At 31.3% G+C, this 23,655-nt stretch overlaps 1 protein-coding gene across 14 annotated transcripts in view; it reads left to right on the forward strand.

Annotated features, from left to right (window-relative positions):
• The first annotated feature begins 8,796 nt into the window (after positions 1–8,796).
• LOC129905801 (bridge-like lipid transfer protein family member 1) overlaps positions 8,797–23,655 on the forward strand; it is a 59,610-nt gene continuing 44,751 nt past the window's right edge. For 7 of the 14 annotated variants that reach the window (XM_055981368.1, XM_055981375.1, XM_055981377.1 and 4 more), the window contains exon 1: positions 8,798–9,227. In XM_055981368.1, coding sequence (XP_055837343.1) covers positions 9,108–9,227 — 120 coding nt within the window. In that variant the 5' untranslated portion in view covers positions 8,798–9,107. Of the gene's footprint in view, positions 9,228–23,655 lie in introns of all 14 variants that reach the window. The other 7 variants (XM_055981367.1, XM_055981372.1, XM_055981371.1 and 4 more) reach the window with 2 other exon arrangements.

Raw genomic sequence — 23,655 nt, forward strand, 5'->3', positions numbered from 1 at the left:
TACGAATTCTTCTTTGTGGTAAGAGAGAAACAGGAATAGGTTTTTTTTTTTGTATGAGTTAAAATTTTTCTATTTTTTTGTTGTTGTAGGAGTTTGAGATTCCAGTCAGGTTTCTAACTTTTCCAAATTCAAATATATTTATTTCAGTTACTGTTATTAGCAGTAATTTTAATTTAGTTTGAGAATTATCAACAAAGAAATGAAAAACAAAAATAAGATCCGAGTTTTCGAGTTCGCTGCTCAGCTCTTTTGTTTCAAGACTAAGCAACCACCTTAACTCATGTTTGCTCGAACTTAAAGTTTTTCTGTATCTGGTCTCATGCTATTCGATGTGGCCTGCAGTTCAAAATGGATTCCAGCCTCAATCAACAAGCCACTTTTTCCAGTTCTGTTCATAGCAAGCTCCTTTCAGTCAAGCATCCCCAAGTTGATTAAGAACGTGTTGCATTTGTGTGCGCTGCTTTCCTTTATCTCTTTGTTTATTAGGGTTAATTTTGAAGACTCGCCAGGCAGGTGCGTCGTTATCTAGCTTTAACAAACTCAAGCGAAAGACAAAATTGCTCGTCGTTAAATTTGAAGTTTTTTATTGGGTTTTAGCAATTGCTATGATTCTTCACAAACAAGAAACAACAGGGCAGGATGATTAAGGCCCTGCATTGTAAGTTTTTAGTCCCAAGAAACAGGAGTTTGTTAGCCATTGATCTATGAACTGATGCATGTTGCTATATAATAGTTATGAAACAATATATTTTGTCTTCTTTTCATCACAGCTTAACTCTATTTTCGCCTGTTTCGTTTGAATGCTCGTGAATGCACAACTGACAATTTCGGCACTATGTATGCTATCATAGTTCATAGCGAGATGGTCTTTTTTTAAGGTCTCTCGCATTGTTCATTAGGAAATATTTCCAACCTGCTATTAAAATGTAGTACTAGGTCTGTACAGCAGAGTACCTTATTCTTTTTCTAGTACAAGGAAATTTCGAAATTTAAATCACAATTTATATTTCCATGCTGTAGAAGTGTAACTCACTCTGTCGATCAACCAGTGAGTATATTAGTTGGAATATTTGTGCATCCATCTGTAAATTAATCTGAATCTAAGTGGAGAAATGAATTTCTTCAAATTTGCTACCGATTGTCTGTAACCAATTTCAAAGTTTGTGTTTTGTTGGTTTTTAAATTTTCATTTAAGTGCAATATTTTCCTAAATTTTCTCAGAAATAAATAAGAGGAATTCGATTTAACATACATTTATGATATAAAATCGATCCTCACTAAAATTGTTCTGCTTTCTGATTTTATTTACACTGAACTTATTTTGTTGATGATGATTTATCTAGTTTCAAAATTTCCAAGAATATTGTACATTTGTACATGAAAGCTACGATTTAGAAAACTACAAAACCCATTTTAGAAATTCTGAAAAGTGGTGATGCAGGGGACTTTCTTTATTTTTTGTAATGATTTGATTCCTCACCAATTGGACTATAATTGAATTGTTGTTGAAGTTCCCTAGGGCACTTTTACAAAAAGTAATTTAAGTTATTTTTAGAAAGTAACTTTCAAAGAAAAATGAGATCCATTCTTTCAAGTGCTTTTAATTGTTGGTCTGTAGTAAATTTTTTCACTCTATTAGCAAAAAAAAAAGAAAGTATAATAATAACTTCCTGTTTTCTTAAACCACAAAGTGTGATCTGTAAATCTCATATTAATGGCAATACTTTTACTTCCAAATTTGTATTTTGTCTTTTTGAAAAAGATTCAAAAAATAAAAAAAAAACTTACTAAAAAAAATCTATAATTGTATGCATACTCCTCTCCATATAAATTGAAAACCATGTTGTCTTCTTGTTAATTATTTATATTAATTTTTGTTTTTTTTTTTTTTTTTTCAAAGAAAGTAAAATATCATTACGTATAACATTAATGACGCCAAAGTTTAATATAAAATTAAAAACAAATAAAAAACACTATAACTACTATGAAAAAAATGATATAAACTAAGCAAAAGGAATGAATACAATTTAACCTTAAGAAATATTTTTTTTTTGTTTTTTATTTTGTTTTTCATAATGTATTTTCTTCATTGTTCTTTTTTTCTCTGTAATATTAAGTGATTTCTCTAAAATATTTGTTACGTATTTTTTTTCTTATTTACATTCTTTTTTTTTTCTCTTAAATATAAGCGCATTTAATTTAAGTTTAAAAAACATAAATCATAAAATCGTAATTTTTAATAATAATAAAATTGCACAAAGCAAATTTAAAAAAAAAATTATAAAAATACATACAAATATAATTTACCTACTGTGTATGTTAAAGTTAAATAAACTTAACAAACACTATAAGATGTATCGAAATAAAATGAAGAAACTATGTATCTTAATAATATCCTATATTAAAATTTAATTAAATATAAAAATTTGTTTAATCTGTTTAAATAATAATAATAATAATAATTCAGCTGTAGGTATCTTAAATAATTAAAATTATTGTAATTCCATTTCGAAACGAAATGTAATAGGAGAACATAATATTCCATTTTAAGTTAGTCTGGTAACAATATAATGTTATTATTAAATATTAAAAAAAAAAAAAAAACAAGAAACAAAAAGTAATACATATTGCTAATATGACAATAAATATTTATTCCAAAAACAAATTATTTTTTTAGTTTTTTTTTTCTAGAAACTGTAAGTCGTACATAGTTGATGTTTCTTAATCAATAGGTAAAATTGTTGAAGAATAGCAGACGTGTTGAAAATTTCTAAAAAATTGAATATAAAAGGCCTGTGACAAAGTGTTTTTTAAAGGTAAGTTGTTTTTTTAAACAATTTTTGAAAGCTCACAAAAAATATTTAACTAATAGGTGAAATTGGTTTATATACATAGATACGTGTGAAAAAAATTGGGTGTCTAATGATTTAAAATTTTATTCAAACAAACACGTAAATGAGCATTAATTTTTTCGCTTATTTAAAGTCCAGTTTATTCAAAAAAAAAAAAATATTAAAAAAAATAAATACTGAAAGCCATTTTTTTAAAATAAACAAACTGAAATTAATTCAGTTAATTCAAACAAAATTAATTCAAATGAAATAAAACTTTTTTTTGAGCAAATTGATAAAGTTCAGAAAAAGTTTTAAATCATTTTGAATTAATTATTTATTTAAAAGCTAGTTCTTTTTTTTTTAATTCACTCAGTTTCCTCGTGATTTTAAAATGAAAGAAGGTTGTCGTATAAAAAAATGAACAAAATGGCAATGGTGCAGTGCATGTAGTGCTTGACTCCTTACCTGGAGGTGTGGGTTCGAGCCCTACCTCAGGCAGCATTCTTTTCTTTACACCTCAGCTTGGAAGCCACCCGTGGGATTATATGAGATAATAATCATCTTATTCTCAATTCACTGTACCAACAATAAATCTTTCCCATCTTTCTATTCCTTTTAACTAGTGCCGTGCAGTATGCATTTAAAAGACCTTAGGTCTTACAGGCATATAGTTTAAATTATTATTATTAATATTAAAAATGGAAAGAAACAAAATTCGTAAATATATAATTATGATGAATATTTTTAGCTGAAATTCCAAACCTTCAAATAATATTAAATGTATAGTGTATTTGTCGTGTTAAAGCATTGACAAAATGTTATGTTACTCAAAAACCGTAACATTAATCAATGTAACATAAAATCTTAAGGCCCCAACCCATAGAATCCGTTGCGTCCGTTCCGTCAATCCATCCGTTGAAGTTGAAGGATGGGACAGAAAGGGGTGACCCATAGAATACGTCGTATGACGGATTGCTTTTTGACAGCTCACTTCAAATTCCAAGGTGTGTTCGATATTTTATCGCTGAATGTGCACTAAGGAAGTTCTGAAGCAAGAAATTTTTAACTTTTATTGTTGTTCTTTTTTTTGATAAAATAAAATGCTCGACTAGATTTCATGTAGGTACTTGCTCTTCAGTTAAAAACAATTTTTATAACAAATTATGAGTTGTAGGTATGACTTTGGCACAGTCAAATTGAACTCTACAACAGAATTTGAGTATTTAATTGATATAATTTATGAGATATATCATTAAATGTTACTTTTATTACATTTTCTTCACAAATAAACAATTAAAGTTCACAATTCATAAAATCGGAGAAGATAAGAACACAGTTCTTAGTTCTGAAATTCCCCGACGTGCACTCAGAAACAGAAAATCGAACTGGTCTATTGTTGACAACCAATGTCAAAGGATACGACGGATGAAAAAGTAGAAAGTTGGGCTACTTCTTCCGTCATATCCATCCGTCTCCGTCCGATCCGTCGCTTATGGGTCGCTTCCCATAAGAACGTGTGTATTTTATCGAGCTGTCAGTTGAAAACTTCGACGGAACGGACGCAACGGATTCTATGGGTTGGGCCCTTTACGGTTTTTGATTAATTAAGCCTAGTACGCAGATCGCGCTAAAATTTATCTTTCATACAAATTTCCTCCAAAGATAAATTTTAGCGAGGATTTTTAGCCAGGTAGTACGCAGTTCACGCGCTAAATTCGAATTCTCATCTACTACTTTTGCAAAAAGTCTCCACTCAATTTAGCTCGCGAAATAATGCTCAGCGCATTTTTTCACAGATAAATTTTGACATTTTTGTGGTTGTTGTTGTTGCTGCAAGGAAAAAGAGGCAAAAAAAACTTTGGAATATATAAAAGAAGAGGAATAAAACAAAATGAGAGCGTAAAAAAGGTATTCTGCAGGTAAAAAATATGTAATGTAATATTGAATGTAAGCTGGTATAAGTAAATGAAACTGTGATTCAGCCGTTATTTTTAAATTTAAATTTATCTTGGCTTTTAGCGAACGCGTGTAGAGATAAAAATTGTCGAGATAAAATTTAGTTTAGCGCGATCTGCGTACTGGGCTTTAAAGTATACATTTTAATAAATAGGCCAAAATTGAAAATAATGATAAAAAAAATTTTCGAATTTAAGCTTTTTTCATGTTTTGCATTCTCCGAGAGCATGTACTATGGTAGACTAATGTAAATTTTTGTTTACAACATTAGAAAGTAGAGATTTTAACAAATAAAATACCCACCGATTTTTTTAAAAAAGCTTTTATTTTGGCACGTGAATTTTCGATTGAAAATTAGGGTGTTTTTTTTATATTAAGTTAAAATGGGGTTAAAAAATAAATATTTTAAATCAAATAAATTACTGTGTATTTGGGACATAACAAATTTCGTAGAAAAAATTTTTAATTTTTCACATAAATTTTGAGGTTATGTGAAAAAATTGTCAAATCATAAGTTGTAGATCTTTTCGTTACCTTAAACTTTGCCATACAACTTTTTTCCATAGGACTTGTAGTTTTTCCGGAAATCGAGATATACCATTTTTGACCATTAAAAACTCAACCCTACCACTTCCCGAGCTCGGCTCGCCCGTAATTTATTTTTCCTTTCATTTTTATCATATTCACTTCCTGTTGGGTTTCATTCTACTATGATTTTTTTTGGTTTCAAAAATTACACTGTGCAAGTCAAAATTCTTGACAGGCGCGCGAATAACTGTTTCGCCCTATTTCGGACCCGAGAAATCCATTGGCATCATTAGTTTTTCGATTTATCGGTACGACTTCGAACAAAATTTTTTATGAAAGTTTTTTCAATTATTTTGAGAGTTTCCCACTGTTTTTAGTCATTTTTCAACCAAAAACAATATTTATATTGCTAATAATTCTGCTCAAACGTTATTAGCTACCAGTAGAAAGACATTATAACCAATTTTAAACAATTTATTTGAAAATTTAGTGATTTTTTTTGAAAAAATTTAAAACAAATCGAAATATTTTACATTGTTAATCGTTTTTTCGCTGTTTTTGTTCTCTTTTGCACAAATACATTGCATGTTTTCCATTAAAAATTAATTTAACTGTTAATTTAGCGTTGGTTAAACTTCGACAGTCTATCGATAGCATCGATAACAAAAAAATATGGAGTATATCGATACTTCACAAAACTATCGATAGTTTCAATACTTCCAAATTATTTTACCACAAGGCTACCGATATTATCGATAGCTTTGAAATTAATTAAACACAATTTGAACTACAAGTTGAGTTTTCGTTTGACATTGGATAAAAACAACGAATTAACATAGTGTTTGGTAGATATCGATAGTTTCCATTATCGATTGTATCGATAGTTTTGAGAAAAAACTATCGATAATATCGGTAATCTTGTGGTAAAGTAATTTGGAAGTATTGAAACTATCGATAGTTTTGTGAAGTATCGATATACTCGATATTTTTTGGTTATCGATGCTATCGATAGACTGTCGAAGTTTAACCAACACTAAATTAACAGTTTAATTAATTTTTAATGGAAAACATGCAATGTATTTGTGCAAAAGAGAACAAAAACAGCGAAAAAACGATTAACAATGTAAAAAATTTCGATTTTTTAAAATTTTATAAAAAAAAAAACACTAAATTTTCAAATAAATTATTCAAAATTGTTTATAATGTCTTTCTACTGGTAGCAAATAACGTTTGAGCAGAATTATTAACAATATAAATATTGTTTTTGGATGAAAAATGACTAAAAAAAGTGGAAAATTCTCAAAATAATTGAAAATCTTTCAAAAAAAATTTTGTTCGAAGTCGTACCGATAAATCGAAAAACTAGTGACGCCAATCGATTTCTCGGGTCCGAAATAGGGCGAAACAGTTAATCGCGCACCTGTCTCAAAAAAATTTTTCAAAAAACTTGCACAGTGTTATCGACCCTGGGCTATAACATCTTCTCTTAATATCTATTATTATGGAATTAGATTTGTATATTCATCACTTTTTCGCTCATATTTCTTTATTGTCCATTGTCCAATTCATGCTCCATCGCTTATTTTTCTCTTCACCGACGGACGTACAAAAGCCATCTACTTATCCAAATAGGAACTAATTGTTTGGTTCACTGAAAATGATCCCGATAGAAAGCAGGATCACGTGTTGTTATTGTTTTGTGTGTAAATCCTGACATAATAATCCACATGCATAATAAACCACGGCTATTATCTAATTATTTTTTTTATTTGTATAGAATGAAATTTATTTTCAACTAATTCCTATCCTAAGTCCAAATAATGATAATTCAGTAATAAATAATTTAATTCATATGTAGGTAAGTACGCAATTTTTCAAGATTTCAATCCCACTTTTTTAAATTGGACAGATTTTATATTTTTGTCCAAAAAGAACCCAAACAGATCTAATATTAATACTTTTTTGAAAAGCTTTCACAAAAGAATGAACAGGTTCATTTTTTTTGTGCATTATAAAGGGTACTACCTAAAACAGAAATATTTATACTTTTTTCAACATTTTTAACCCAATTCCTCTTTGGGTACTCTGAAATTGTGCATTTTTCACAAAAAGATGGCCGAGAGAGAGAGAAAACAATTTCCTTTTTTTTCTGCCCAAAAAATTTCTTCGGACAAATATCTGAAATCGGTCAAAGGTAGTGCTTTCTCTGTTTTTCTTTATTTTTTCTTGTCGCACAACATAAACAAAACAAACTACAAACATGGCGGTGTGGCTTTTTTCTTTTTTTTTTGTGGTTAAAGCCTGGTACGCTGTTCGAGCTAAATTTTAGCCGAGATACAATTCCCATACAAGTAATCGATAATTTGTATGGGATCCATTTTAGCTCGGCTAAAATTTTTCGATAATTTGTATGGGAGCTAAAATTTAGCGCGAGCTGCATACCAGGCTTAAGTGCTTTATTTTATAAATATTTTATGAAAAAATAAATAAAAAAAATGTGTGAAAAACAATACAGAATGTTTTGATATTTATCGTTTTTTATTTTTTTTTTTTAATTGGCGTTGTTTACATCTTTGTTGTTGTTGAAAAAGTAACAGAAAATTTTAAACTAAAAGCGTTTGGGTACTTTCATACAATTTTTCTTTCACTTTTCAATAATAGAGGATATAATATATGGAGTACTTGTGCTGTTAGTTCCGTGAAGCTTTTATAGAGGGCTCTAGTTTCTTTAAGTTTTTCGATGAGTGCATGCCTCCATTTTATTTTCATTTGATGGCTGTCATCAACATGTATGTATATACAGCATTATAGTTTAATTAATTATTTATGTATTTTCTAAATAATAAATCAGATACATTACTCAAATGTAAAATGTTCTATGTAAATTAACAGTAGTCATTTGTATATGGGGTTCAAATGAGGCAAATTGTTCTATGTCAACTAAGAACTTTATAGTACTGAGGATAAGCCATTATATCCGAGAAGTGAATATTTGTTTTGGCCATAAATATTATATTAAGCCAAAAATAAATTTTTTGTGGACACAGTCTTGTAGCCATTGAAAAGACGAAATTTTTGATATAAAAAAGTCATTTTTATCCATTTCTTCGACATGGAACATTATAGTTTTGAGGCAGCGATATATCTACGCTTTGTATTTTGTTTGATGTAGAACGAATGCGAAAATTAAATAAACCACCAAAGTCTAAACGATGCCTTAGTTTTCCAAGTGTAAACCAACCCTTTAAATTCTCACTGAACGCACTCTTCAAACTTGGTAAACTGTCAATAAAAAGGAGAATTTTCTCCAAAAACAGGAGAAATCTCTCCAATTTCTCCTACAATTTTGACAACAACACCCATTTTTTTGACATCTCTCAAATTTGAACTGTCAAAAATCTGACAGCAAAATCAAATGCGAAAAATTTTCTCAAAATGTCGGCTGAGTGCGCGAGTGAAAATTCACAATTGCATTTTAAATACTAAATTTTCTTAATTTCTTTTATGTTTTTCTAATAAAAAATTATTATAAATATCTTTTATAATATATCAATAATCGATTGATTATATAAAACCAATGAAAAAATAAAGAAAATTGTATGAAAAATTAAAAAAAGAAAAAATACATCATATTTTGTGTGTGTGTGTTCGTTGTGTTAAGTGAGATTATGGCCAAGCCCAAATGTCTTCTTCGTTCAAACCTTTGTTTTATCAAAAATGAAGATTAAATTCAATAAAATAACAAAAGAATTTAATATAAAATAATCAAATAAATAAATAAAATTCAAAATGGCAGATTATTTAAGTAGCACGATGGAACCCGAATTGGATTTGGGATTTCCGCAGGCAGACAAATGGAATGCTACCAAAAACATTCCTTTGGAAAATCTCAAAATGGATGCGCTAATGGTAAGGAAATGGAAAAAATCAATTTCTTTGCAAAACCTTTTATCTTTGTGCGCAGTTTCGCAAATAAATATTATTAATTTTAATGCCAAAATAATTAAATTATGAATAAAATTGATATTTCAATGGTTTCTTTTCTGTTTAAAAATGTTGAACAAAAGAAAATAATCAATTATTGTTGTTCACAACTTTTGTATGACTAATCTGAAGGAATGTTTGTTGTTTTTTTCAATGCTGAATTGTCTGATAAAATAATATTGTTCAATGGATTAGAGGCCTTTAGCGATAACGATGTTCGAGTAGAATCCAAATTAGGTACAATTATTAGTTTTCAATAAATGTTTGCATTTGAATGTAATCTTTTTCTGGAAGTCATTCACTTGGGAAAAGAAATAGATAACAAAATGAAGTTTTTTATTTTCTCTTTACACTCAGTTGTACTTGTACATTATCTTCTTGGTTAAACGACCAAGTGGTTGTTTCTATTTTTTTTTTTTACACAAAACTTTGTGTCTGGCTATTGTGGGCTATATTAAACAGTTGGCGTCGTAATAGCTTGTTTGAGGTCTTTAAAAGAGTCTTAATGGACATTTCGTCAGCGGAAAGCACAGTAGCATATCCAAAAAAAAAAATGTTGGACGGGGTTTTCCTGTAAAATTTTTTAATTACATATACAAAAGTCGGAAAAAGTATTTTGACAAAACGAACATTTTTTAACTGATGAGAATAATCTGTAACGGTTAAACATAAAATAAGGAAGTTGACGGCTATTTAATAAGTATATTATGGTGAATCTCATTAAGGTCAATGCTTTGCTTCGAGGTTGCATTTTTTGTATAAAAAGTAGGTACTAATTTTTGAGGGGAAAAAGTATTTTGACAAACGTTCTTTTTCAACGTTGGTAAGGTAAGGTAATGCATTTTACGTGTTTCAAACACGTATAAAACTGGCAGACTAGTTAAGGCCCCGATTTGTAAAAAATTGGAACTTAACATTGAGATTAGTGCATCTTCTGTTGCAAGTCATAATTTTGGTGTGTCTGTTAAAAAAATCTGTGGAGAACTGAATTTATCGCGGGGAACCTTAAAATTACCAAATATTAAAACACAAAAATATAATTATACTATTCAAAATTTACCATAAATGGACTAAAAATGAAAAAAATGTACGCATTTTGAGGAATTCACTTTAAATCGCGGATTGACTTCAAAAAGTCTGGATTTAGAAATGACATTCTTTCATCAAAAACTTTGTTAGCAAAAGTACCTTTTGCATTGAGCTCGAAGAAGACAATTTTGCCATATTTATGGGAAGATAATACAGTATTTATTTCATAAAACAAAAATTGAAAAAAAAAACTGAATTCTCAAAGGAACATATTGGTATGCTTCTTTCATTCAAAAACAAAGTTTTATGGATCACATTCTCACAAATTTTTATCTCAATGATCCGGAAAACGCAAAGGAACTGTTGAAGCTCCGTAAAAATTTGCTCAAGTTTGTTCCAGAAGCGAAAAGCACAACAACATGTAACTTTGAGAATTCAATTTTTTTTGAGTTTTGTTTTATGAGATAAATACTGTATTCTCTTCCCATAAACATGGTAAAATTGTCTTCTTCGAGCTCAATGCAAAAGGTACTTTTGCTAACAAAGTTTTTGTTGAAAGAATGGCATTTCTAAATCCAGACTTTTTGAAGTCAATCCGCGATTTAAAGTGAATTCCTCAAAATGCGTACATTTTTTCATTTTTAGTCCATTTATGGTAAATTTTGAATAGTAAAATTATATTGTTGTGTTTTAATATTTGGTAATTTTAAGGTTCCCCGCGATAAATTCAGTTCTTCACAGATTTTTTAACAGACACACCAAAATTATGACTTGCAACAGAAGATGCACTAATTTCAATGTTAAGTTCCAATTTTTTACAAATCGGGGCCTTAACTAGTGTGCCAGTTTTATACGTGTTTGAAACACGTAAAATGCATTACCTTACCTTACCAACGTTGAAAAAGAACGTTTGTCAAAATACTTTTTCCCCTCAAAAATTAGTACCTACTTTTTATACAAAAAATGCAACCTCGAAGCAAAGCATTGACCTTAATGAGATTCACCATAATATACTTATTAAATAGCCGTCAACTTCCTTATTTTATGTTTAACCGTTACAGATTATTCACATCAGTTAGAAAAATGTTAATTTTGTCAAAATACTTTTTCCGACCATTGTACTTGTTTCCCTATTAATTTTTGTAGTCAGTTTAGAATAATAAAATTAGTGAATCGAACACTTTGATCTATTTAGACGAGCTTCGAAAGTTATTGCCCTCAACGAAATATTTTATGTTCTCAGGACGGAAACATCTTTTCAACTAATCTCAATGCTCACTTTTGTTTTGTTGTTGGCTTTTATAATAGGTATTCATGTTCGCGAAATCAAATTTTAAAAAATATAACGAATCACGGCATACGATTACAATCATACGTTAACATTTTGGCTATTGCTGTCTCTATTTAATCAGTACAAACGTATAGAAACATTACCGTGTATACCTTAACGTATGATCGAAATCGTAGGGTATAGTACGATAACTAATGCGGTCAAATTTAGTAACGGATTCTTGTAGAAAACAAGCATTTTGTACTATGGGAGGGGGTCTGTCTCCCCCCGTTTAGGAGGGTGGGGCAATTTTCTAAAAAATAACTCAAAATAAAAAAAAATATTTAAAAATGACGGCAACACCTACAGTTATGAATGATACCTTTTTCAAAAGCCAGTATAGGCTATTGATTATGTAGTTTAGAAAGGAACTAAGACGTTCACGGGTTTTTATTGCAGGAATCCTTGAATGGGTTATACGAGAAGATAAAACCGCGGAGTGCTATTAAATGAGAGGGTGGAAACTGAAGATAGGGTTGCAAAAGCCCCCTTTTTGGTTTTTTCAATATACCTCGTAAACCAAGACAAATTTTAATATATTGCTCATAAAACATTTTGTAGAGAATTAAATTTCCTATTGGAATAATGTTTTTTAAAAATTGAAAAAAAAATTTCCATACCAAAATAGTCGAAACAATCATAAAAAAAATATCAAAAAAATCGATTTTTTGAGTTTTATTGCTTTTTTAGCTGTAAATTTTTTGTGGGTTGAGATAGACATAAACATTGCTCCAAGAAGATTAAATTTCCTTCAAAATGCTGTACTCACTAAATTTTTTCATTGAAAATTAACCGAAGTATGGCCATTTTAATCTATCTTTTTTTCGCATTTCTAGTTTTACTCAAGTAAAACAGAATCATTTGAGGGGAAAGTACGATAACTTAAGCACCAAGAACTGATAATGAGATTTTGTAGAGGGTTTAAATACAATCATTGTTTACTCTGGGAGGGGGGGTCTATGTCCCCCCGTTTTGGCGGGAGGGGCAATTTTCTAAAAAAAATACTTAAAATAAGAAAAAATTATTAAAAAACAACGGCAACACTTACAGTTTTGATTGAAACTTTTTTCAAAAGCTAGAATTATAAACTTAATATTAATTTTAAAACGAAGTTTTAAGTTTTGGTTTACGAGGACAGAGGACCCTAAAAGTAAAGTCTTTTATAGTTGTAAGTGCTGCCATTGTTTGTAAATATTTTTTTATCATTTTTAGTTTTTTTTTTTAGAAAATTGCCCCTCCCTCTTAAACGGGGGAAGATAAACCACCCCCCCCCCTCCCCTCCCGTAGTAAAAAAAAATGCTTGTATATAACTCCTATACAAGAATCCGTTACCAATTTTCACCGCCTTAGTTATCTTACTCTTGCCAAATCGAATGCCGTAATTCGGCGTTCGGCCACAGGTTTTAGAAAGTAAAAGTACGCAACATTTTCCTCTCTTTCTTATTTTTCTTTGATTGAGAGTGAAGCGCAGTGCTGGGGTGCTGTGGAAAGTACTATAATTGTATTTTACTGCACTCGAAAACTTCGCACTACCGTCTCTTCCTTTTATATTCAAACTACTATTTTTTTTAAAGTTCTTGTATCCCAAACATTATACATAAACATTAATGTAAAATAGTCAGTTTTCACAACAGCCTAAATGAGATAATTTGGCAAATTAAATATTTTGTTGTAAATTTAATTTTTTTCTGTATATCTGTACCTATTTGTTGTTCAGAATTACTAGCAAACTTAAAACGAGTGATAAGTGGTCTCGTCTATCTAAGCTCTCTTTAAATCTCTAAGATTAACAAATAAAGTTTCAGTTCATCATGTACATTATTATAAAAACACATAAATGCTGATGATGAAAACATTTATGGAACGAGCCTATACATAGGTAGATGTTTTGAAAGAAATAGTTTTATGACTCCTGCATAAGCTCGCAAAGTATTGAATACTAATACTGTCTACATAGTTCTATTTCTTATCTTTTTTTTTAATGAATTGCTTCCCGTTCCCAGTTGTGAAAAGTTTTAAGACTTGCTTGCAATAAATATGAGCATGAATCTCAAATTCACTTGCTTATTCTTTGCTCTTTAATTAAATTCTGAGATTCCGGGAACAAATCAATTGTTTAAAATTGAATAAGAAGCTTGAATAGCATCGAATCAGAAGTTTTCTGCAAACATGAACTCCAAGACTCAAGTGATATTTTTAAAATTAAGATCAAATAGAGAGATATGTAGATAGGCATATCAATTTTGTAGCATAATAAGTCCGTTCCACACTCTGTTTGCAACTGCCGAATTTAGTTATATTTGGTTATTTTTGGTCAGAGTCTGTTCCCAACTTCAAAAATTGTGTAGAAGAGAGCGCACACGAGAGAGTAAAAAATTTCCCCACCCTGACAAATTTAGCCCAAAGAATTTCTTCCGGCAGAAATATGAGTTCTGTCAAATGAAAAGTTGACGTATGTCAAACAAATAAGTAAAGATGAAAACAAATCAAATTGTAGTGATTTTTAAATTGAATCGCGTTTACGTGTTTTTTGCATTAAAAAAGTGTTAATGTTTATCGAATTAAGCCCAGTACGCAGATCGCGCTAAACTAAATTTTATCTCTACAATTTTTATCTCTACACGCGTTCGCTAAAAGCCAAGATAAATTTAAATTTAAAAATAACGGCTGAATCACAGTTTCATTTACTTATACCAGCTTACATTCAATATTACATTACATATTTTTTTTACCTGCAGAATACCTTTTTTACGCTCTCATTTTGTTTAATTCCTCTTCTTTTATATATTCCAAGGTTTTTTTTGCCTCTTATTCCTTGCAGCAACAAAAACAACCACAAAAATGTCTAAATTTATCTGTGAAAAAATGCGCTGAGCATTATTTCGCGAGCTAAATTGAGTATAGACTTTTTGCAAAAGTAGTAGATGAGAATTCGAATTTAGCACGTGATCTGCGTACTACCTGGCTAAAAATCCTCGCTAAAATTTATCTTTGGAGGAAACTTGTATGAAAGATAAATTTTAGCGCGATCTGCGTACTAGGCTTTAAGCATAAAATATGAAATTGTGTTGAATAATGGTGTTCAACTTGTTCCAGACTTTTTGGCAGTCTTTCGTAGTTTTATTTCCTTCTGAGAGAATTCTCTCCCAACCAGTGTTGCCATTAAAATGTTTTGAAAAATCTGCAAAAACGACGAAAAAAAATCTGCAATGCAGATTTCTTAAAAATTGGGAGACTAGATTTCAAAAAAATTTACGAACACGTGTCAAAAATTTGAAATTGTTAAATTTGTATCAATAGCTTTTTCCCTAGAAGTGTTCATTAATAACACTGGTCGGCAACGAAAATGGAGCTTGAACCAAACCATACTTTTCTAAAGAACTTTTGTGTGCTGATTCCGAATCTGAAGTCAAAATTTGACTGGCACGTCAAGTTTTCGAAATATTTAAAAATTAATAGGTCAAAAACGCGTTTTTGTGGTACCTTTGGCGTTGAATTTCATCACCGTTAAATTTTTTTTCGCAAAACTACATATGCAATATTCAAAAGCCATATTTTATCGTTTTAAATACGTTTATTTTTATTTTCGAAGTTATTTTTTTCTAAAAGATATTTGGTATAGAAAGGTATGATATCTCAAAATCTTGGTGGTTAAGGTAACTCATGGTTTTTGAAGCAGATTTGAAGTAAATTTCAGTTTTCGACTCCTGATTTGGTTGAAAAAATATCAAATTATTACGGAAAAATAATATTTTTAGATCAAATATCAAAAAACATTTCATTTAAAATAGGTTTTTGGGACTTTATAGCTAAAATTGTGATGAGCAGAGCTCAAAAACTAGACGTGATGGAAAAAATCTGTAAACTGTTTTGAATTCAGCACATTCAAGATTATTTAAATCACCTTACAGAGTTCTTGCTCCCGACTTTTTTTGTTTTTTTGCCGACCAGTGCAATTGTATTGTTAGGCTTTTTCCTCTATAAAATCAAAATCGAAATGAGTTTTGTTACAATTTGCATTTGAGAAAATGAAATCAAGAAGAAAAAATACAGAACGTTATGAACAAACTCCAGCTGATTTGAAAACTGAAGTTAAATAATTACCATTTTACTGGATTTCTTGAAATAAAGTCCATTTTTATTATTGAAACATTAAGTTTCAGTTGCAGATAAAATCTGCACTGCAGATTTATGGTTCTCAAAAGTCTGGGAATGTGTTGAAAATCTGCAAAATGCAGATAAATCTGCACTATTGGCAACACTGCTCCCAACTCTCATTGATAGACTGCTTAATTTAGTGCACAAAAAGTCTGGAACAGACCTAATAAACGATCTAGAAAAAAAAATTCTAAAATGTTTACCTAAAACCAAATGGAGTACTCGTATCATCTGAAAAATAAAAAGAAAACAAAAATATGGAGAGTGGAGAGTTCGCATCATCTGTAGACTGTAGTTGATAAAAAAATGAAAACAAAAACATGGAGAGTTTAAGTAGGAGAATAAATTTCCCCTACTGACTGACAGAAAACCAAATTAATTTGTTTGGAGAATTGTACATGCGCTTGGAGACCTTTTTGTTTGTTTTTGTTTTGATTTGAGTGAAATGCTTAAAAAAAGTAAACAAATAACAAAGTTCAACAGGTCTTGCAATGGTAAACATACTTTCTTGTGTTGCATTCTAAATGTAGGTCATTGACTTATTTAAAGCAAGCTAGATACAACAGGTTTTTTACTGACCTTCCTCAATAAATTGATGTTTTATTTATACTTGTAGATTTGTATTGCTTTTTTCTTCTTGTTACACCTGTTGATTTTTTATTTATAGCATAGGTCTGTTTGTAGAATACAGAGAAGATGAATTAAAGTATGATTTGAATAGAAAGATAAAGAAACCGTTTGGATGGTAAAAAAAAACATTTGGAAAAAGAGATTTGGTTGCAATAAAGAGAGCGAAAATAGTTTAAAAAATATTTTGGTTAGGGGTGTTTTGAAGGTAGGTTAGGAAAACACAACTGCAAAATACCTACATAAGATTTCTAATTAGCTGTCGATATGGAAACTTATTGTTTTTAAGGAATTGAATATTAAATAAATCTTATTTAATTAAGAAAGAAAATATTTATTAAGAAAACGAATTGAACAATGTAAAAGAATTTTTCTCACGTGCGCTTTTTGACTGACTTTTATTCTGTCTTCTTTTTGTTCTATCTCTAATCCCAAAAAGAAGCAAGCTTTCTTTGAGATAATTTTAAACTCTGTTTTCAGCTCTTCAATGAATGTATTTAGTTCATGAGCATCGGTTGACCCAACAAGCCCATCATCTACGTATAGAACAAGTATGATTTTCTTCCCGTTTCTCTCCCTCATATACAAACAAGGATCAGCGTCACTTACTCTGAATCCAAGTTTGGAAATGAAGCTGCCGAAACGCTTGTTCCAACACCTTGATGATTGTTTTAACCCATATAAACTTTTTCTAAGCTCACATACCTTGTTAGTGCCATCTTGGTATCCATTGGGCTGCTTCATGTAAATAACTTCTTCCAAATCTCCATACAGGAAGGCTGTTGACACGTCAAACTGGATAAGATGCATCTTCTCGCTTGCAGCAATACTAAGAACTGATCTAATAGTTCCCAATTTCGCTACCGGGCTAAAAGTTTGACTATAATCAATACCTTCTCTTTGACTAAATCCTTTGGCCACCAGTCTTGCTTTGTACTTATCGATGCTGCCGTCTGGATTTCTCTTTAAGTTATAAACCCACTTACAAGAAATTGCTTTAGCCCCTTTTGGTAAATCTGTCAATCTCCAAGTTTGATTTTCATGAAGAGATGTCATTTCTTTTTGCATAGCTTTCTTCCATTCAGATTTGTCCTTGGAATTAATTGCTTCTTGATAGGTTTCAGGATTTGATGAAGAATTGATGTAATCTTCTGCTGCCATTACATAATCGTTAAGATTTTGCGGTTTTCTTAAAGTTGATCGTTCTCTTAGTCGTTCACTTATTCTTTCTTGCGGGATATCGTTTTCTTCACTTTGAAAGCTATTTTCTTCACTTTGAAAACTGTTTTCATCCCCAGTTTCGTACTCATCTGAATATATGTTATTTTCTGTATTGTCTGGTATATCTGGCTGTTCTTTGCTGATTAGTTCAATATCTCGAAGGGGTAGTTTTACAAATCTTTCACATATAATCGGATTTTCCTGAAACTTTACATCTCTTGATAAGATTACTTTGTTTTCTTCTTTGATGTAGATTCTATAACGCTCATCACCATCATACCCCACATGGTAGCCTTTAACCGCTTTTTTGTCCATTTTCTTTCTTTTCTGGATTGGAATATGAGTGAAGCAGGTAGATCCAATAATTCTCAAATGCTTGATTCTGGGTTTTTTACCTATCCACAATTCGTACGGGCTTACACCGTCCACTGAAGACTTTCCAGTTCTGTTGAGAATATAAACTGCTGAATTTGTAAGCTCCGCCCAAATTGCTTCTGGATAGTTTGCTTCTGTGTTAGAGTATTTAAAAGTTCTTGCCATCTCTACCAGGGTCCGGTTTTCACGCTCACTGCCGCCATTCTGTTCAGGCGTATATGGGGCCGTCAATCTGTGCGTAATTCCGTTTGAACTGAGAATTTGTTTAACTTCGGCATTATCAAATTCACCGCCATTGTCACTGAGTAGTTCTTTTATGGAATGGCCCAACATCTTTGCATGAGCAATAACTTCTTTTAGCACATTCTTGACCTCTGACTTCTGTTCTATGGCAAATCCATACCGGAACTTGGAATAGCTATCTTTGAAAACAACCAGGTACTTTTTCTTTTTGAAGGAATCACTAAAAGGACCACACACGTCAGTTGACATCAGCTCTCCTGGTGTTGTGGCTTTCTTCCTTGTTCCAAATGGTAACCTGTGTGCTTTACCATAAATGCATGGTTCACATAAATTTTGATCCAACTTGACTCTGATCCCTAATTCTTTCTCAAGCATTTGTTTGACATGTCTTTTGTCTTGATGTCCCCATCGTTCATGGTAAAGCTGCAGTGTGTTTTCATCTTCAACGGCTACATTGAATTGCATGCTAGACTTCACACTTGAAACGATTGGTATAATGGATGCTTTGTATAGTGTTCCATTCAATTGTCGACTTCCGCACAGCACTGTTTCGCCATCTACATCAAGCCAACAGTTTGTAGCTGAGGACTTGAAAATACTATTTTGATTTCGGTCCTGAGCAGCCAAAACAGAAAACAAATTGCGTGATAATGTCGGAACATACCATACATTATTCAGTGTCACATTCTTGTTGTTGTGGGTTGATTTCACTCTTATCGTTCCACTTCCAACAGCGCTTAATATTTCTTTACCAGCAGCTTGAATTCTACAAGGGCTTTCAAACTCTTCAAAATCAATGAACCAGTCTGGACAGTTGGTGACATGTCTTGTGGCACCATTATCTATCCACCAATCCATTGAACTCAACTCTGTTGCATAGGCATCATTGCAGACTGACACTAGAGATGCGTTAATATCAACAAGATTAGTTTTATTGCTGCTTGATGCTAACCCTCTTGTTGGCCTGCCTTCAGCTATCCACTTTCTACAGTCTCGAACCCAATGCTTTTTCTTTCTACAAAAATTACAGACATCATCTTTTTTGCTTCGGGTTGTACTTTTTGGTTTTTGTCGAATCTCTTGCTTCGTTCTGTCAAATCTTGCAACTAATGCCTCTTGAGCCAAGTTTTCAGTGTCTTCTCTTTTTCTGAAGTTCCTTTCATACATACACAGCTGCATAGTCAATTCATCAAACGTTTTGTCTTCATCTTTTGTAAGCAGCATCCAGCTTGATCTAAAGGTTTCGAACGAACTTGGCAAAATATGCAATACTTTGCATACTAACATGAGATCTGGTAATGCCTGTTGCTTTTTCGCTTTAAGACCACTGTTCAGTTCGTTCCACAAACTTCTTAGTTTTGCAATATGCATCGACACATCTTGAGCTGGGTTCCAGTTGAATGCAAAAAGATCAGTGCAGATCTTAAACAACTGATCCTTTGAAGTTGCTTCGAATTGTTGTTTCAGGGCATCCCATGTTTCATGTGCGGTTTCTTTATCCATGATCTTTTGGTATACTTCTTCCGTAACCGAGCTTGTAATCATGGATTTCGCATAACTGTTTGCTTTTCTATATAAATTGCTCTGTTCTCTATAATAGCTGATTTCATCTGGTTTAGCAGTTGCTGCTAGTTCTTCCGGCTTCTTCAGAATACCATCAATTGCGTCTAGAGCGCCTTCATGATAGTCTAGCAAATCTCTGATTTTCCTCTTCCATATAGGCCAATCAGACTCACTAGCCAAAAGCTTTATATGCTTCGCTAAATCCATTCTTATAAATCAGAAACAACCAATTCGAAAATTCTCAAATAAAAAATTCAATCAAAATCAAAAATTAAGTTTTATTAATATTCGCGACTAGGCCCATAACCTATTGTTTTTAAGGAATTGAATATTAAATAAATCTTATTTAATTAAGAAAGAAAATATTTATTAAGAAAACGAATTGAACAATGTAAAAGAATTTAATAGAATGAAAATTAATTTTAAAAACAATATTGAATTACTCTCAAAAACAAACTTGATTTAAAACATAAAAACTGAGTTATGAAAATGTTAAAGTAGAATTAACACAATAAATAATGAATAACTTCAACAAAACTTACTTGGTTCTGAAAAATGAAATCGTTCTAAGATCTTAGTGACATAAGCTGTTTTATGCATAAATACACAAAACTATAATTTTTTAAACGATTTTTGTGTGCTGATTTCGAATCTAAAGTCAAAATTGGCCTAACACGCCGTTTTGTAGATATTCCCGTTAGAAAATCTCGAAAACCGATTTTTTTGCTGTTTTCAAATTCAAAAAAATTCGATCAGCTCTCGTTTTTGAGGATACCTATAGTCCAAGCAGCGACCGTCGAGTTACTTAGCTCATAAGGTTAGAGGTTAAAATTGGTGTCAAATGAAAGATAAGTTGATACTGAAAATAAATAAAATGCACGACTGGGTCGCACGAACTTGCTCTTGGAGTTAAAGTTGCTTAAATTTTTAAGACTTTTTATATAGAAATTTAGAAAAAAAAATAAAATTCCTTTAAAAAAAAAAATAAAATAAAATCTGAAATTGAATTGCCCTCCAAAACAAGTATGCAGTTTTGATTGATATATTAACGTGCATTTTTAGGAAAAAAAATTTTCAAAATCGTTAGAGCCGTTTTTTAAAAAAACCATTTTTTATAAATAATTTTTGGGAAAAAAAGTTTGAAAATAAAATTGCTATGCCATTTTGTAGAAATCACTAATCAACATCTAAAAACAAAATTTCAAAAAAATTCAATGTCCCGTTTTCGAAAAATTGATTTTTCAAAAAAAAATTTTCAAAATTTTTTTAAAAATCCAAAAATTATTTTTTTATATTTAAATTATATAAATGCTTCTTCACAAAAAGTTTCGTTGAAATCGAATAAGAAGTTTCGGAGATATTCGAATTTAAAAAAAACGGTTCTAGGGCAGGTACCGTTAATAATGATTTTCGAAAAAAAATTTTTTCATTGAAATATAAACCTTAGCTCAAAACTAACATTTGAATTTTTTAAACAAAATCGTTGGAGCCGTTTTCGAGATATTTCAATTTTACTAAAATCGGTATATGACAAGTACCGTTATTTTTGGTCCAAAAAAATTAATTCCAAAAACCCCTCTGGAGAGTCGCCAAATAACGCTACATACCAAGTTTGACATTAATCGGTCCATCCGTTTAGGCTGTAGGTTCTTATACAGACAGACAGACAGACAGACTGACAGACAGACAGACGCACTTCCGGGACCCACTTTTTTGGCATTGTCTACCATCGTAATGTCATGGAAAAATGTTATCTCAACTTTTTTTTTTTGTACGAATGCATAACTTGATATATAGTATGTACCTATATCGCAAGTAAAAAATAGGGTTGCCACTTCTAAAATGGGAACTTCCATGTGGCAACCCTATTTGAAAGGAAAAATTGTCACATAACTAATACATTCATATCTTTGTTGTTTGGCCAGATAAAAAAAAAATTTGAAAAGCCAAACGAAAGCCAAAATAGTAAAAAAAAAAATAATAAATTAATATAAAGAACGTAACCCTACAAATGTGGCAACCCCATCCAAATGAAAACAACACTGACAAAAATCTTCTTTGAACAGAACAGTATAACTTTTTATGCACTAGAAAGCTAAACTAATCACCAAATTTTAGATAATACTCTCTTCTATCTAAAAAATGTCGGGTGTCACCTCGCAAATGCAGACAAGTACTCGGCAACCCTATCCAAATGCTAAAAAACCCAAAAATCACTTGTTTTTTGGCCGAAGTGTATAATATTTGATGGAGTTAAAGGCTGTAAAATACATCATGTTTAGCTTAGACTCTCTTCTATCTAAAAAATGTCGGGTGCCACCTCGCAAATGCAGACAAGTACTCGGCAACCCTACTCAAATGCTAAAAAACGCAAAAATCACTTGTTTTTTGGCCAAAGTGTATAATATTTGATAGAGTTAAAGGCTGTAAAATACATCATGTTTAGCTTAGACTCTCTTCTATCTAAAAAATGTCGGGTGCCACCTCGCAAATGCAGACAAGTACTCGGCAACCCTACTCAAATGCTAAAAAACATTAAAATCACTTGTTTTTTGGCCAAAGTGTATAATATTTGATAGAGTTAAAGGCTATAAAATACATCCTGTATAGCTTAGACTCTCTTCTATCTAAAAAAATGTCGGGTGCCACCTCGCAAATGCAGACAAGTACTCGGCAACCCTATCCAAATGCTAAAAAACCCAAAAACCACTTGTTTTTTGGCCAAAGTGTATAATATTTGATGGAGTTAAAGGCTGTAAAATACATCATGTTTAGCTTAGACTCTCTTCTATCTAAAAAATGTCGGGGGCCACCTCGCAAATGCAGACAAGTACTCGGCAACCCTACTCAAATGCTAACAAACATTAAAATCACTTGTTTTTTGGCCAAAGTGTATAATATTTGATAGAGTTAAAGGCTATAAAATACATCCTGTATAGCTTAGACTCTCTTCTATCTAAAAAATGTCGGGGGCCACCTCGCAAATGCAGACAAGTACTCGGCAACCCTACTCAAATGCTAAAAAACATTAAAATCACTTGTTTTTTGGCCAAAGTGTATAATATTTGATAGAGTTAAAGGCTATAAAATACATCCTGTATAGCTTAGACTCTCTTCTATCTAAAAAATGTCGGGGGCCACCTCGCAAATGCCGAGTACTTGTCTGCATTTGCGAGGTGGCACCCGACATTTTTTAGATAGAAGAGAGTCTAAGCTAAACATGATGTATTTTACAGCCTTTAACTCCATCAAATAATATACACTTTGGCCAAAAAACAAGTGATTTTTGGGTTTTTTAGCATTTGGATACGGTTGCCGAGTACTTGTCTGCATTTGCAAGGTGGCACCCGACATTTTTTAGATAGAAGAGAGTCTAAGCTAAACATGATGTATTTTACAGCCTTTAACTCTATCAAATATTATACACTTTGGCCAAAAAACAAGTGATTTTTGCGTTTTTTAGCATTTGAGTAGGGTTGCCGAGTACTTGTCTGCATTTGCGAGGTGGCACCCGACATTTTTTAGATAGAAGAGAGTCTAAGCTAAACATGATGTATTTTACAGCCTTTAACTCCATCAAATCTTATACACTTTGGCCAAAAAACAAGTGATTTTTGGGTTTTTTAGCATTTGGATAGGGTTGCCGAGTACTTGTCTGCATTTGCGAGGTGGCACCCGACATTTTTTTAAATAGAAGAGAGTCTAAGCTATACAGGATGTATTTTATAGCCTTTAACTCTATCAAATATTATACACTTTGGCCAAAAAACAAGTGATTTTAATGTTTTTTAGCATTTGAGTAGGGTT

Source organism: Episyrphus balteatus, chromosome 1 (assembly GCF_945859705.1).
Source record: "Episyrphus balteatus chromosome 1, idEpiBalt1.1, whole genome shotgun sequence".
In the NCBI taxonomy this organism is placed as follows: Eukaryota; Metazoa; Arthropoda; class Insecta; order Diptera; family Syrphidae; genus Episyrphus; species Episyrphus balteatus.